The sequence below is a fragment of the Pelmatolapia mariae genome, linkage group LG4 (assembly GCF_036321145.2).
Source record: "Pelmatolapia mariae isolate MD_Pm_ZW linkage group LG4, Pm_UMD_F_2, whole genome shotgun sequence".
In the NCBI taxonomy this organism is placed as follows: Eukaryota; Metazoa; Chordata; class Actinopteri; order Cichliformes; family Cichlidae; genus Pelmatolapia; species Pelmatolapia mariae.
The window spans coordinates 24,781,236-24,798,524 of record NC_086230.1 but is presented as its reverse complement, the minus strand read 5'-3'; the positions used below and the strand labels follow the sequence as shown (position 1 = coordinate 24,798,524).

Sequence of the window (17,289 nt, the reverse complement as noted above, 5' to 3'; positions counted from 1 at the left end):
ATTAGGCACTTTGTGAAAGAACCCAGTGAAAAATGGCACAAAACATAGGAGGAGGGGCATCACTAAGCTACCGTTAATTCACAAAGGGCTGGCTCTAGATGTGGTTTTGTATTTCGGGCTTCACAGTGTTTCCTGTACACAAGAGCATTGAATTTCCTCTATGTTTTCTTTCTGCGTGTGATACTGCCAGCCTGTCAGGCGGACATCATATCTCCTGCATTGACCTGATATTCATCTAACCTGGGTCCTTAAGCTGGACATCGTCTGGACGATCCTGAAACACTGATCACTTCCTTCCGTCTCATTACTCCTCCTGCATGCTGTTCAAGCATGCTGTCTGTCAGGATGCTAAGCTTCTTCATACTCATCTTTTCACTTTGTGGTGAGTAATAATGACGCTCTTTAAGTACAAAGAGATTTTCCTTAACTCTGTATCTATCTGAAAAGTTGATTATTTTATTGAGTTGATAGGAGTAAAACCTTTTAGTTAACTTTGAGTTTCTTTTTGGCCTAACTTTCGGTATCTTCACATGTTACCAGTGGTGGTAACTGCACAAAAAAGCAAACTAAAACACATAATTTCTATATGTGTTTAAAAAAAAAAATACTCCCATTTTAATACTAATGGAAATCGAAGGATTATCATTGTAACCTCTGACTTTTAAAAGAATAAATGAAAACCCATTTTAAGTGGGAGAGGTGAACGTTACTTCTGGTACAAAGTTCCACTTTCATCAAACTGAAAGAGCGTGGGCCATATTGAACTTTACAGTCTGGTGAAAAATAAAGCTTTCACAGGACTCTTTGCAGTCTTGTGAAAGACTAATTATACCCCATCATTCAGTAGCTTTTAAAAAACCTTTAGCAGCAATGACTTGCAGTAACCACTTTCTTTACAATGTTATCAGTTTCTCACATAGTTGTGGGTAATTTTTGTGTGTGTGTGTGTGTGTGTGTAGTGAGGCGGTCAGAGATGTTATGATTAAGCTGCCACCACGCCACCTAGTGGAATTTCACCCCTAGGAAATATGTTGAGTGTTTTCAAACATCCAAACCAAAAGCCTACACTGGTTTGAAAGTGCACTACTAAGGCAGGTTGTTTCCAATATTAAAATACCTTTAATACATTTGTTAAAAACAAATTATAATTCCAGTCTGGTTCACAATATAAACTCACTGTTACACAACCTATCATAACTAAAATGTATTCCAGGCAAACAATATGAAGACATCACACACACACACACACACACACACACACACACACACACACACACACACACACACACACACACACACACACACACACACACACACTTTTAAGACAAAGAAAATAAAAAGTACACACGTCAGATAGTAAGTTACATTCCACAGGTGAACCGTCACCTGCGCCACTGATGGTCATTATAACAATTCATCCTAGTGCAAACACTCCAAAAAGGAATGCCCATATGGCTCTCTCTGTGGTGATTGGAGCAAGTCACCAAATGAGCCAATATAAATACCATATGCAGGTAAACACCAGCAAGACACAGGGCATGAAATCACTCAAGTCCTAGAAATAAAACAATGGCTTTAGCATCTAGTTATTAAATTTGCGGTCAACAGGAATAACGCGCCAAATGTCTCTTACCCCAGAATTAAAAGGACACTATATCCAACTGACCATAGTAATGCAAATGCCCTCTCTGCAATAATTAAATTGATCACTCTGCAAACATAGCCACAAAGAAGTCACCACACTGCTCATTATACCAATAAATTTGATAAGATAGAGGATGACAAGCATACAGCCTAGTAACTGTTGTAGAGCCTGATCAAAATTGCCTGGGTTATCCCTCCAAAAATGATGATGAGTACAAAAATGTTGAATACAGCCTTGTACTTATGAACATTTTTGTTTATTTGCTGGAGTGCTCGGGATATTTGTCCTGTTGCATGATCCAATTTCTTGTACTCTCATGATCTTTAACATCTAACATGCTGAGTGAGGCTTTGTAGAGTCTGATGTGCAGCTCTTTTTTTATTGGACTTTATCTGAGCATTGTACAGTCTGACTTTGGGTTGAATTTGCTTGATGATCAGTTAAACATCCTCATGGATTTGATTAGCAGCATGTGGATGCCATTTATCCTCTTAAAACTTGTGAAAGCAGTAGGGGTGTACTTATTTAGTACTATATTTATTTATAGTGTTTAAATAACAGACAACATATAAATGCACTTTAATTTCAAAATGAATTAAAATGTTTTATTAGTTTTAATCAGTATTTAGCACAGTTTCTTTCCAAAGATATATATTTATTTTTGCATCTTATTGTGAACGCTCTGTGTTTTGATTCATGAAGGTGTCTCTTAGATGTAGATGTTAATAATGCGCCAACATCCTAGAGGGTCCTTGAAATGTTCAATGTTGTCTTCTGTCTTTTAGGACAGAAGACAACATTGATAGAATGCACTGGGCTGGCCAGTGCATTCTATCTTTTTAAGAATTATTACATATGACTAGGACACTTAACTAACTTTTTAATATCTCTGATTTATTTTGCTTTGTCATTGTAATATTGGCCTTCTTTACTTGCACTGAGATCTCACTGGGCCTCACATGGTCAATTTTTCAATGATTTCTGAACCTCTGAAAATGAATATGTTTAAAAACTGTTGAGGCAAATGAGTGGCTGTATTTTAATATTCTGCATTTTACCATATATTACTGATGCTTTTTGATTTCATTTTGTACTGTTTATTATTAATACTTAGTGTGAAAAAATGTGAAGCAGGACAAATAAAACCTAATAAGCACATCAATCTTGTCTATTTACAGATGCTGACAGCATATGCAGACCAGAGCACAACCCTCTTACTCTGAGTCCACCTAAGATCATAGAAGAATATGGAGGAAATCCTGTCACTGTAAACTGCACCACAGCATTGACTGAACATAAAGGGATGTACTTTACAGTTGGAAATGAAACCTCTCGCATCATAGAAGAAGAAATGTCTATCTCCCAGTCAGTGTCACTGTCAGATTGGAATGTGAAGATCAAGTGCAAAGTAAAACTAAATGAGTCTCGTGAATGCAGTGAGGACCTTCAAGTTATTACATTCAGTAAGTTTAATTTGAAATGAATACAGAACAATGCTAAGAAAACTAAAAGCAACAATCATGAGTAATTAACTTTTATCTAACTTTGTTTGGCAGAGAATCCAGAAGTTGTTCATTCTGCACGGCTTGTGAATGTGATGGGAGAAGAAACACAGTACAGACTGCAGTGTGACATCATCAATGTTGCACCTGTTCAGTACCTCACTGTTACCTGGTACAAAAACAGTGAAAAAATCCAGACAGAATCTTTCAGTGGCACAACCAAAACACCAGTAAATGAGTCCTCTATCCTAATGGTCAACATCAGCAGAGAAGAAAATGTAGTGGAGTTCAGATGTGAAGCTCAGCTGAATTTTGAACGACAAGAACAAAAAACTCCTCCCATTTCTCAAACACAAAAGGTTTCAGCACACTGTGAGTAAACATCTTGCTTTTTCAAGACAGAAAGCAAGGCAATATAAGTTTACTTGTATATCACATTTCATACAGAAGCAATTCAAAATACTTTACAGAGGCAAAAAGAGACAAGTATATTAAAATTATAAAAGAAAAAAATGATTTAAAAAAATTAAAAAGATGCTTTAATTTTAATTTTTGACATATATCAAATAAATTATTGTGGATTTAGCTATCTATTGTGCAAATATAAAGCTGAACAAAAAAAATGTTTTTCTCTTCAGACGCTCCAGAACTAAACACAGAGAGTACTAAAGTCATCTCTTCACTTAAGGGTAATAATATCGCTTTGAGCTGTGAAGCTGAGGGAAACCCTCCTCCTCTCTATAACTGGACATGTGATGGGAAGATTACGTTGGGGAATGCAAACAGTCTCAATATCACCGAAATAAAGCACAACACAACTTGCACTTGCACAGCTACCAATTATCTGGGAAACATAAGTAAAACAATCCATGTTCATGTGAATCAAAGAGGTACATGTCCTTGTTTACTTTAGATGATACTGCTGACGTGTTTCTTATTTTATACCAAATCCTTGCTAACTGTGAATATGTTTGCTTGTGAATAGCAGGTTGCCCTTTAACACTGACACCTTCTGAAACTGTTGTGCAATTTGGAGATCCAGTTTCAATCAACTGCAGCACATCAGCCACAGATGTTGAAGGAATGGGCTGGGAGACTCCATTTGGAGGCACAGGATTTGAGCCTCCTCCTGTTGTCACTTGGAGGGTTGAAAAACTAGAAGAGTGGACTCCAAGTCCTTTCTGCTATGGTACTCTGGGTGATGGATCCCAGTGTACTGTGAGTCCAGTCATCACTGTTTATAGTAAGTACATGTGCCCACAATGTTTTATTGTGTTATAAACTACATTAACTGATATTTATAATATAATAAAGCAATGATTTCACTTATTTATTTACAGAAACTCCAGATTTTGTGTCAGTGTCTGACATGGGTCATGGTCCGATGGTGGAGGGCAGAGAGTATGATCTGAAATGTGATGTCATCAATGTGACTTCCGTGCAGAATCTCACAGTGACGTGGTACAGAGGCAATAAAACTGTGCTCACACAGACATTTAATGACTCCACTATGACTCCAGTAAATGCATCTTCTACCCTGAGAATCTCCACTCAGAGAGATTACAATGGATTAACTTTTAGATGTGAGGCTGAGATGCACCTCGGACCCAAAGGACCAAAGTTCCTCCCTAATACATCCTCACCACCTTACACTGCTGTTGTTCTTTGTAAGATTTCCACCAACTTACTTCATGTTTCTGATCTACCACAGAGCTCTGTGATCTATGAAATATAAATTAATCTATGTTGATATTCCTTCCCAGATAAACCATTCATAAAAGCTTGTCCAGACCACGTCCCTGTTGTTGAAAGTGCTGCCTTCAGCATTGACATGTTATCCTGTGAGCCTGATGGGAACCCTCCTCCCACTGTTCAGTGGTTCTATGAGGAGAAACTCATTAATCCATCTAAGTCACTGACCAGGACTGACTCAGGAAAGTACACGGCTGTAGTTGAAAACAGTCTTGGCAGAAGCAACATCTCAGTTCATATCACAGTGGAATGTGAGTGCATCAGACCTGGATTGTCCGAATATATTTTGTCCAAATATTGATAAAACACACTAAAGTATTGACAAGATAATATTTTGTTTTCAATTATTTACTCTGAAAATGAATCTGTATAATTTTTACAGACAGTCCTTCTTTCAACTGCAAAGAGCACTATGAGATCACAGTGAATGATAGTATGTGTGAACCAGTAGGATTACCTACACCCACCCTCACCTGGTTTAAAGATGGCAAACAGGTGGCTTCCCCGCATCACTGGAAAAAGAATGATAGTGGAAAATACTTGCTTAATGCACACAACACACATGGAACAGCTGAACACACACTGTATCTTGACATTTTGTGTAAGTTTTAATTTTTCAGAATGATACTGTCTTTTTATGATTTCTCAACAGTGAAAGTAAGTAATTTGAGATGATAGCATATTTTGAAGGATATTATTTCTGTTTCAAAATTTTGTATTTTTTCCAGATGCCCCTGAATTCAAGGAAGGAAATGAAAGCAAGGAGGTGCTGCAGGGTGAGGATGTTACTTTAAGCTGTAGTGCTGACGGTAACCCACCCTCAAACATCACCTGGATCTACACAGCTGCTGTGAATTCAAACGTGACCACTGAGGGGCGCCAGAAGATAATCACTATCACTAGAGCCACGTCTACCAATGCTGGTTATTACATTTGTGTTGCAGAGAATAAAGTTGGGAGAAATAAAAGATTCATCACACTGATGATAACAGGTATGATTATTGACTCAGTGTAGAAGAGCTATGGGAATGTAGAAAGTGAAAGACTACTGATGTTCAGTCTCAACAATGCATGGAATTGAGAAATTAAATTAATCTTATGTTTTGAATTTTGTTTCTCTTACAGGTAAAAGCAGTAAAGTCCCATTTCCAATCATTTGGGCATTACTCACTCTATTGATCATCATTCTGATTCTTCTTGTGGTCTGTTGTCGCAATTGCCAAAAAAAACGTGGACATTACAGTTTTTTTCCTGTCAAAGTGCCAAATGTCTCAGATATCCCTTTGACTACTGCACAAGCCAATGGAAAAGCTTAGGATTTTTAACGAATTCTGTTCTGCATATCAAATGTTGCCCCCTGGCCTGGTGGGTTTCAGGGAAGGACGTGATCCAAAATCCTGCAACTGTTTATTAAAATACAGAAGAATCATGAGCTTGTTTACAGCTTTGATCGCAGGATTTATTCTACTTCCTTAAACAAAGAGAGGCAAACTCAATCTATTTCTATGATGACCAGCATCTCTTTGAAAGGTATGGCACGACAGATGTTAATACATTGCCAAGAAGTGCATGAATAACCCTGGTATCATTACATGAGAACTGAAGCACAATAGAGTGACTCATGTCCATGAATGTTCTTCTTTAGTTGTACTTGAACTACACAGTGACCATTGTAACAATATCTCAACATTTGTTCACATTAGCCATGGTAAACCAGTATTTGTTCAGGTTACCCAAATATACCTCTTGCATCACCAAATACAATATATTATAAACTCAAAGCAAGCAACTAATAAATAAGCCTCAATACAAAGCCTATTCATTAAAAAATTTGTAGGCCTACATTACTTTTTGCATCCCCTCTTATCTCAAAAACACATTAAAATTTAAAGTCCAATTAATTTATTGTCCAAATACAATTTGTATTTCTTTAGCATAGCTAATGCACTTGAAGTACACTTTGCCTGCTAGCAAAAGGTCTGTTGGCCTACTATGACGATATAAAAGTGACAATGTCACTTTAAGAACAGTACTTCCACATTTCTCATTTTCCAGAGTTATATTTCACTTTAACAGGTTCACAACAGTCTTATTATTTCTGCTGTGTTACATACAAGCCATTTTAAGGACTATTAACCAAACCTGTATATTAAAATGTTTATTCAGAAACACTTGTTGTGTACTCTATTTGGAATAAAATCTTATTTTTATATTTTGCTGTCTTTTTCTTTCTCCTCACAAGGCAGCTTCTTTTTAGTCTCGAAGTATGAGTTGTGTACATTGTTCGGCCATATCATGTCACGGGATTTAAACAAAATAGCCTATTTTCATGCATCAGAACTTAATTATGAATCCTTAATGATTTGATTCAAAAAGGTGGGTGTCTCCCAGTATTAGTCAGTGTGTAAAGTGATGATTTCCTTAGGTTTTATTTTCAGTTAATTCAAAATAAATACTTAAATAAACAAGATGAGGATATGTGTTTTCTTTTTCCTTTTAAAGGCCTTTAACAAGTCATTACAGGTGAATTCTGACCAATGTTGTGGAAGTTTTTCCACTTAAATAAAGCCTGCAGACGAGCGGTGAGCGGTAGCCAACATTCTTTAATCCGGACACACAAAGACAACGGACAACCAAGCTTGATGGAGAGCCTGCATGACCACGGGGCAGGGTCAGCAGAGTCTCACTGAGAGTAGTGTGTCTCTCAGTTAAATACCTTCTCCAGGAACAAAAGGCAGTACACAGATGTTTCACACCTTAAGATTCACCATTCCCTGGAAGAGACAAAAGACTCTTCCTGTGGAGTTGTCTGCTTCCCCCAACTTCCTAACTAGACCCCCACCATTTGTCTTACAGTATGGGTGTCAGACATGTTAAAATCCAGTGGCACCAAGGCATTACAATAAAATAATGTGATTAATACATAAGTGAAAGAAATTCCTATACACCAAACAGACTATTTTACAATGACCAATACATGCCAGTAGTTCAGAGGTTTCTCCGATCATGAAGGATGAAGAACTAGTTTTAGTTGATATCCATTATGCTAAAGGAGCATAATGTTTGGTTCAGTCCGAGCCTTGGGTTTTGATTATGCTGAACCTGTGTGCCTTCTTATGCTTGTCACGAAAGAGGGACCTTGAATAACAAAGACTTTCATTAGTAAATCTAAACATAATTTATTTGCAACAATAAAACATTTAAAAAACATTATAAAGCATTAAAAATCCCAAGAAAAGGAAAAACCCAAAGTTATGGGTCTCGGGCAATTTACTGAACAAAAAGTCTTTATACTCAACGGCTCCCTAACACAATGCTTAAAGTTCAATCAAAATCCACTGATCAGGCCCACAAGAAATTTGGGGGATCAGATCCCTCCCGACTTGGACTTGCACTAACCTGTGTTCTTCAATCTATAGCGTGCTGCACACTGACCCCCTGTGCAAAGGATGAACAACCTGCAGTCATTTGCTCCGAAGCACCAAAATTGGATTTAATTTCCTTATAAGAACATTAATAGTTGAGCACAGACCTAAACTCTATCCGCAACCGATTCTCTCGTAGTTCCGCTCGTTATGCACTTCAGTATTTCTCCGTCTCTAACAGTTCCAGTCGTTCACTTCACAAGGCTGGACGAGAACCGCCCCACCTCTCCTCCTGCCCCACAGCAAGGTCTGTCTGCCTCTGTCCCTCCCACCAGACCACTTCATTGGTCCTTTCCTGGTGGCTCCCTGTCCCGATTGGCTGACGGCAGTGTCCTTCAAGGACATGAACTCGCTCAGCTGTAAGTAAAACACGACTTTTACAACAAAAACATGCATCGAGAAAGAATACAGCCACAGATTAAAATCACAGCCCATGCAATATAAAACCCAAGCGAAGCACAGAATCAGCGAAGCACAGAATTCCCGGAGCTTGTATCTCAAGGAATGCTTTTTATACACCAGATTAAAGAAGTACACTATCAATGCAGAAATATAACTTTGACCAGTGCAGGCTATCAAGATGCGACACAGACTAGTAGCATTTTCTCTTGATGCGGATGCGAAAACTAGTTTGTTCCTGTTTTTGTAACAATGTAAAATATTTGGAAGAACCAGAAATGCCTGACTGGCCGCCCGAGTTAAATGTCGGATCATGGTGTTGATTTAGTGTTTGAACTGAAGAAAGAAACGCCGGAGCAGGTTTACATCATGCTGAGATTATACTCCCTTGGGACGTCCTCCAAGCTGTTGGGATAACTTTGGAAAGGTTTTTTTTTTCTTTTTCTGTGTGAGAGAAATAATCTGAAAGTTTGGCTAAATAAGGCTTTGGGCGAGTCTATCATCTGCCTCGTTTGTATGTATGATATTGTCGGTGTCATTATTAACATACATTTGCTGCAAGGTGAGGAAAGAAGTGAGAAGCTAATGCTCACGATATGAAAAGTGAAACCAACTTAGAAGTGCCTTAAAGTACTAATATAGTTTTGTTAGTACTGTTTAATCTTATAATGCCCGACACCATTGGAGGACAGCTGGGACAGGACCATTCCGAATGGAGATGTGTACATCTACAAACATTTAAGTATTGTATTGCTACTTTATGCTTTTACTTAATACTAATATATTTTGGATGCAGACATTATACTCTGTACTCTTTAACATTTAGTTTAAAGTTTTAGTTTCTTAGTATTTTGTACATTATTGAATATCAAGCTAAATTCAAAGGACATTTACCACACAGAGGGAAGACTGGGAGAACAAATAACTAGTACTAACAGAGAATATACGCAGAACAGAAGAGGAACAGAATACTAATGAAAAAGAAAGAAACTTACACAGTAAACAACAGTAGGAACCAAAAAAAAAAAAAACTGAAGAAAGAATTGAAATCAGAACCCAGGCAAAAAACACAACTGCTAAATTTCAAAAACTATTAAAACTACACGATCATGACAAACTCTGGCACTATTAAGGTAGTTCAGTAAGGTTATAACTTGAGTAAAAAGTCAAACCAAATTTTTGCCTACTTTGCAAAAGATATCCAAGACAAAAACTGTTCATAGTTAATGCCCTGAATAACAAATCTGTAATAAGACGGAGCCTAAACAGCACCAAAAACAAAACAAAACACTCTTTTCTGTTCATTCTTTTAATAATATAGATCTTGTTTAAATTTTATGACCTTTACTCCAAACAGATTAATTAACTCTGGCAGGGCGGACATTTATCAACAATTCTATTTGTAATTTTTATGGACAGAGCTATGCACAGCCAAAGGTCCAAGGGTGTCAAGTTCAGTGGTGTTATGGAAATCTGAAAGAAACTGATCTACACAAACAGCTTGTCTTTGTGAGGTTTTATTTTGTCTTCGCAAAGGGGTCAAACAACAGTACAGAGTATACCAGCAGTCTGCGTAGCTTTTGACAAAGAATGACAACAAGCATAGAATCATAGAAACACATTATCTACCCATCATGGTCACAGATTACAGTCAGAACATTCCAAGATAACTTGTACAGATGAATATATCTATAAGACAAAAACATGATGGTGTGGAGCCTTCCAGTCAGCCAAATCAACTTAAAACAGAGAAAATCAGAATCCTAAAATTTCCTATCATGTTTCACATAAAAATCCAGCAATGTTCAAACTAGGGGATCTTTGTGTGTCATAGTGAAAGTGAAAGTTTTGCAGCATCTCAACATGTCACTCCTCACACAAGAAGAGCATGTGTGGGTATTAGCTATACTTAAATTAAAACATTGTTTCTAAATTTGCCCTTGCAGCACTGTTGCTCAAAGTCACCATCTGCTGTCATAGAAATATGTGAGGTGAAGCAGATGAAGTTTCAGTCAACTATAACTAACCTGGTGTGTGTGCTGTACATTTTCTTTCCTCCTCCAAAAGTAGGTCATTTGTGTTACCAGTGGTTAGTTTCCAGTGGTAAGACCATAAGTGCTGATAAACTTTTCTTGGCAGCAGGCAGAAAGCAAAAAATGCACACTTAAAGTTATATTTGCTTTAATTAATTATTACCTGTATTGTAAGGGAAAAAGTAACAAATTCTCTCACCACTTGTCCTAACAGAGTGTACATAGTAGCCACCACCACAATCAACTTCAAGCATTAGCTCAATCAAAGTAGCTGCACATCTCTCATGTGGAGCATGTGATTCATTCATATCAACAAAAGCAACACAGGAGTGTGTGCAAAGTGTTATCAACTCGAGTCTTCATGACAGGCATGGTGGCTGCATCAATCTTTTATAGAATCTGTGTTAACACCAGAGGTCCTCTGGCAAGGAGTGAATGTGTAGAAACTCTCTTGTGTTTGCAGAACTTTGCGTTCACAGTTACCGCCCTATGTTTTTTTTTAAAGTCAATCCTGGATACATTTTTCAATGTTTAGATTTTGTCTGAATCTTGAGCTTTACAATTATTTTCTCTTCCATGTGTCTTTCGTATAGACGTAAACAACCTAATTAAAAAAAAAACAACAACTAAAAAACATATTGTATTATATCTCCTATTATTTAAAAAGATAAGTTGGGCAACTATTTGCCCACTATTGATGACATGGATGACTGTACTTGTCCTAGTTGTAACTGGAAATTTATTCAGCCAGATGTTTATGTTTTGAGACAATGATAAATGTTGTAATTCTGACTATATTCAATAGATGTAAAATCAAACCATCAAGATGTAATTGAAGTGCAGATTTTCATTACAGATTTAAAATTCAAGTTGTTTTTTTTTTTAAATTAAATGTGATTGTAGGATAATCAGTTAAGACAAACTATTTGGGGGCCTGTAAAGATAACTTTGAATCCTGTACTACAGGATATCTAATGCAAATCCTGAAACTGAACTTCTGCTGGACAATCCTGAAACAGGCTTCACCTCCTCCATCCATCTGCTTCATCCTGTATGCTGACTAAACATGCTGCTTGTCTGGATGCTGGGCTTCCTCATGCTCATCTTTTCAGCATGTGGTGAGTGCTTAAGAGCTCTATGTGTCATAAACTGGCTGTGTAATGCAGGCGGGAAAGGACCAAAATGCAGACTCATAGGCTGGACATTAACTCAAAACACAGCCTTTTTTAGCTGAATAGAAAATAATACAAAACTACACTGGGAAATTATGATAATTAAACACACAGGGAAGCACATAGAAAAACCATGAGGTAAAATGTAACATTGGACAGAGGGAAACAGAAGGCTTAAATACACAATACAATGATGAGGGAACAGAAAAGGTGGGAAACACAGCTGAGACAAATTAGAAATGACAAGCAAAACTAAACACACTGAACAAGGGACGCAAAACTTTCACAATAAAACAGCGTGGTGATATGACATGTTCGATAGTATTTCATTTGGCGGTTAAGAACAAAACATTTTACTTTCTTTTTTAACTTCACTTTCAGTTTATGGCTTGCATTTAGTTTCAATGGCCACAATCTCCACATGTCAGCAGCGAGGGTAACTACAAACTGAAAATAATGGTGCTTTGTAAATGCTTCCCTTTTAATGAGATTCAAATTAAAATCAAAAAGATGAAAATTGTCATTGATGTAACATCTGAATTTTTAACATGATAAAATGAAACACTTTTCAAGTGTTATTTGTGGTTTAAACTTCATCAGTAAATCATCAGAATCTAGCACCATTTACAAAACTTTGTTGCTAGAATCTTGGGTTATGTGTTTTGAGTTTTGGTGGTTTTTGATTTACTTTTGGGTAAATAATTAATAATTTATGTTCTAGTTCTATGGTATTTAGTGTCTCAAATCTAATGTCATTTCCTTAATGCTTCTGAATTAGCTTAGCTCTTCTGTATTAGTGCAAGTTTCCTCTCTTGTCCTCTAGCTGTTTGTCTTGTCTCTGAGATTAAAAATTTTGTCTTTGTGTTTGTTTGCTCTTTTTCTGAATCAGGTTTGTATCAGTCTGGGTCTTTGTGTTTGTTCGATTCCTGTTTTATTGTGATACTGTCTTGTCTCCTGTGAGTTGTGATGAGTTTACTTGCCATGTTATTCCTGACTTCCTGAGTGTTTCCTATTTGTCTCCGCTTCCCCTAATCACTCTCTAGTGTATATATTGTCTCAGTCTCCCTTTGTCCTTTGTCAGAGTAAGATTTTCAGTTCAGTTCCTGGGTGTTATTCTGTTTCCTGATCTTCTTCCCCTAATGTATTGGGTACTTAGTGAGTTCTGTAGTTTGAACTTATATTTTGATTTAGTTTTTTATTTTGTTTCATGCAGTTTAAGACCACTTGAAAAATGGCAAAAAATCATATTTTGCATGGTTGGATCTTAAGAAGGCTCCAACCACAGCTTCAACATGCAACAAAAAGAAATGGGAGTGAGACAAAACATTCTTTTGAGCACACAATTTAATGAAAACAATGTTTAAACTGAAACAGGCTAGACATAGTCACATACTGTTGACTGTTGTGACTAAAAAAATTTCTTTGTGAATAGCACGTTGCCCTTTAACGCTGACACCTTCCGAAATGGTTGTGAGATTTGGAGATCCAGTTTCAATCAACTGCAGCACATCAGCCACAGATGTTGAAGGAATGGGCTGGGAGACTCCATTTGGAGGCACAGGATTTGAGCCTCCTCCTGTTGTCACTTGGAGGGTTGAAAAACTAGAAGAGTGGACTCCAAGTCCTTTCTGCTATGCTACTTTGGTTGATGGATCCCAGTGTACTGTGAGTCCAGTCATCACTGTTTATAGTAAGTACATGTACACAGTCTGTTTTCTGTCTAGTATCCTGTAATTACTCTGATTTAAATGTTAGTATGTTTTAATCAAAATGAAAATCTATCTGCAACCAGCAACACCATTTGTGAAATAATGCATTTTCTGTATGCTTATATTTGATTGTTTGGTTTTTTTTTTAACTTTGATTTATTTACAGAAACTCCAGATTTTGTGTCAGTGTCTGACATGGGTCATGGTCCGATGGTGGAGGGCAGAGAGTATGATCTGAAATGTGATGTCATCAACGTGACTCCTGTGCAGAATCTCACAGTGACGTGGTTCAGAGGCAATAAAACTGTGCTCACACAGACGTTTAATGAATCCACTGCGATCCCAATAAACACATCATCTACCATGAGATTCTCCCCTCAGAGAGATTACAGTGGATTAACTTTTAGATGTGAGGCTGAGCTGCACCTCGGACCCAAAGGACCAAAGTTCCTCTCTAATATAACCTCACCACCTTACACTGCTGTTGTTCTCTGTAAGATTCCCACCAACTTACTTCCTGTTTTTTTTTATCTAAGACACAGCTCTGTGATCTATGAAATATAAATTAATCTATTTTGATTTTTATTCCCAGATAAACCATTCATAAAAGCTTGTCCAGACCACGTCACTGTTATTGAAAGTGCTGCCTTCAGCATTGACATGTTACCCTGTCAGCCTGATGGGAACCCTTTTCCCACTGTTCAGTGGTTCTATGAGGACAAACTCATCAATCCATCTAAGTCACTGACCAGGACTGACTCAGGAAAGTACACAGCTGTAGTTGAAAACAGTCTTGGCAGGAGCAACACCTCAGTTCATATCACAGTGGAATGTGAGTGCATCAGACCTGGATCATTTCATATTTTGCCCAAATATTGATAAAACACACTAAAGTATTGACAAGATGATATTTTGTTTTCAATTATTTACTCTGAAAATGAATTTGATACCATTTTTACAGACAGTCCTTCTTTCACCTGCAAAGAGCACTATGAGATCACAGTGAATGATAAACAGCAGAGTATCTGTGAACCAGTAGGATTACCTACACCCACCCTCACCTGGTTTAAAGATGGCAAACAGATGGCTTCCCCGCAGCGCTGGAAAAAGAATGATAGTGGAAAATACTTGCTTAATGCACACAACACACATGGAACAGCTGAACACACACTGTATCTTGAAATTTTGTGTAAGTTTTAAATTTTCAGAATTATATTGTCTTTTTATGATTTCTCAACAGTGAAAATATATAATTTTTGAGATAATAATATATTTTGAAGGATATTACTTCTGTTTCAAATTTTTCATTTTTCCAGATGCCCCTGAATTCAAGGAAGAAAATGACAGCAAGGAGGTGCTCCAGGGCGAGGATGTTACTTTAAGCTGTAGTGCTGACGGTAACCCACCCTCAAACATCAGATGGATCTACACAGCTGCTGTGAATTCAAACGTGACCACTGAGGGAAAACAGAAGACTATCAGTATCACTAAAGCCACGTCTACCAATGCTGGTGTTTACATTTGTGTTGCAGAGAATAAAGTTGGGAAAAAGACACGATTCGTCACACTGATGATAAAAGGTATGATTACTGATTCTGTGCAGAACAGTTATGGAAATGTAGGACGTAAAAAATTACTGATGTTCATTTTCAACAATGCATGGCATGATGTATTAAATGGAATTCACATTTTGTTTTATTTTGTTGGTCTTACAGGCAATACCAGTAAAATCCTCTTTCCAATCATTTGGGCTTTGCTCACTCTATTGATCATCGGTCTTACCCTCCTCATGGTCTATTTTCACAACTGGCAGAAAAAACGTGGACAATACAATTTTGTTCCTGTGTGCCAAATGTCTCAAATATCCATTTGACTTTTGCACAAGCCAATGGCAATGCTTAGGATCTTTGCTGCTTTCTGTTCTGCGTCTCAAACTCATTAATACAATTTAGATTTGTTAGTATTTTACAGATTAATTACATTATTGAATTTCAAGTTACATATTTAAATATAAGTCATTGATTCATTAAAAGCTAGAAAATGAAAAGCATTTTTACACATAAATGGATTATGATCCATTACTAAACTTCATAGACCTGAAAACAGTATGAATATGCAAAACAATAAAAAGTTACATTTGTGATGTAAAAATGCTGTGTTATCCAGTGCTATGAAGCAGGAAACTGTTAACAGTAACCCATATTGTGTCCTCTATTTGGATTAAAATCTGTTTTCATATATATTATTTTTTATTTCTTTTTCATTCTCCTCACAAGGCAGCTTCTTTTTAGTCTTTAAATATTAGAGTTTAAGTATCTCGGGGTCTTGTTCACGAGTGACGGGAGAAGGGAGCAGGAGATCGACAGACGGATTGGTGCTTTGGCTGCAGTGATGCGGACGCTGTACCATCTGTTGTGGTGAAGAGAGAGCTGGGGAGCTCCCAATTTACCGGCCGATCAACGTCCCTACCCTCACTTATGTTCACGAGCTGTGAGTGGTGACTGAAAGACCAAGATTGCGGATACAAGCGGCAGAAATGGGCTTGCTATGAAGGGTGGCTGGCCTCTCCCTTAGAGATAGGACTTCAGAAGGAGAAGTAGAGCCGGTGCTCCTTCACATAGAAAGGAGCCAGTTGAGGTGGTTCGGGGATCTGAGAAGGATGCCTCCTGGGCACCTCCAGGAACACCTCACCCAAGGTGTTCCGGGCATGTCCCACCAGGAGGAGGCCCCAGGGCAGACCCAGGACACGCTGGAGAGATTAGAATAGAATTCAACTTTATTGTCATTGCACATGTCACAGGTACAAGGCAACGAAATGCAGTTTGCATCCATCCAGAAGTGCTTTAGCCATGATATAGATATATTACAAATATATATTAGCAATAATATAGATATGCAAGTATATTACAGAAATGGGTCTATTATGGTATGTTATAATGTACATGGTATGAAGGTATGTTATGAATATGCTATAACTATAAGTTTGTACAGGCTGTAGTGAGTACAAGCTATGTACAGGCTATGAACAGGATATAAATATGAAAAACTATACAGAAATATGAAATAAAAAAAACTATACAGAAATATGAAATAAAAAAAACTATACAGAAATATGAGATATACAGCTATACAGAAATGTGAACTATGCAAGTTATAAACAGTTGTAGAATTAAAAATTATCGTATTATACAGAATGATTATTTATACAGAATTATACAGTAGTGCAGTTAAGATAAGTGAGATATGTGGATAATTTCTACAGAGGCTATATAAAGTGCTAGTGGTTGAGAGTGGTGGTTCAATCCATGTTATTATTGTGTGTATGAGGGTACAGTTGTCCATTGTGTGTGTGTGTGTAGGTGGTTGTGGGTGTGTGTATGTCCAGTCCATGTGTTTAACGTGGGTCAGATGTCAGGAGGCAGAGTTCAGGAGTCTGACAGCTGTGGGGAAGAAGCTGTTCCGGTCTCTTGGGTGGCCTGAGAATGCCTTGGTGTTCCCCTGGACAAGATGGAGGAGGTGGCCAGGGAGAGGGAGGTCTGGGCTTCTTTGCTTGGGCTACTGGCCCTGCAACCCGGCCCCAGATGAGAGGAAGAAGATGGATGGGTGGATGGATCCTTTTTATTCTATCCACCTGAGATTATAACAGAATATG

At 37.5% G+C, this 17,289-nt stretch overlaps 2 protein-coding genes across 2 annotated transcripts; both read left to right on the top strand.

Annotated features, from left to right (window-relative positions):
- Positions 1-241: 241 nt before the first annotated feature.
- LOC134625494 (hemicentin-1-like) lies at positions 242-7,026 on the top strand. The gene is made up of 10 exons (XM_063470720.1): positions 242-382; positions 2,824-3,108; positions 3,202-3,519; positions 3,786-4,037; positions 4,133-4,390; positions 4,488-4,814; positions 4,911-5,150; positions 5,282-5,500; positions 5,628-5,891; positions 6,025-7,026. Exons 1-10 carry the CDS (start codon positions 331-333, stop codon positions 6,213-6,215), a joined length of 2,406 nt encoding a protein of 801 aa, XP_063326790.1. The 5' UTR covers positions 242-330; the 3' UTR covers positions 6,216-7,026.
- Positions 7,027-9,000: 1,974 nt separating this feature from the next.
- On the top strand, positions 9,001-15,838 carry LOC134625493 (hemicentin-1-like). The gene is made up of 8 exons (XM_063470719.1): positions 9,001-9,150; positions 11,723-11,874; positions 13,361-13,618; positions 13,804-14,130; positions 14,230-14,469; positions 14,599-14,826; positions 14,954-15,217; positions 15,353-15,838. The coding sequence occupies exons 2-8, from the start codon at positions 11,823-11,825 to the stop codon at positions 15,508-15,510; spliced, it is 1,527 nt and encodes a 508-aa protein (XP_063326789.1). The 5' UTR covers positions 9,001-9,150; positions 11,723-11,822; the 3' UTR covers positions 15,511-15,838.
- The last annotated feature ends 1,451 nt before the right edge of the window (positions 15,839-17,289 follow it).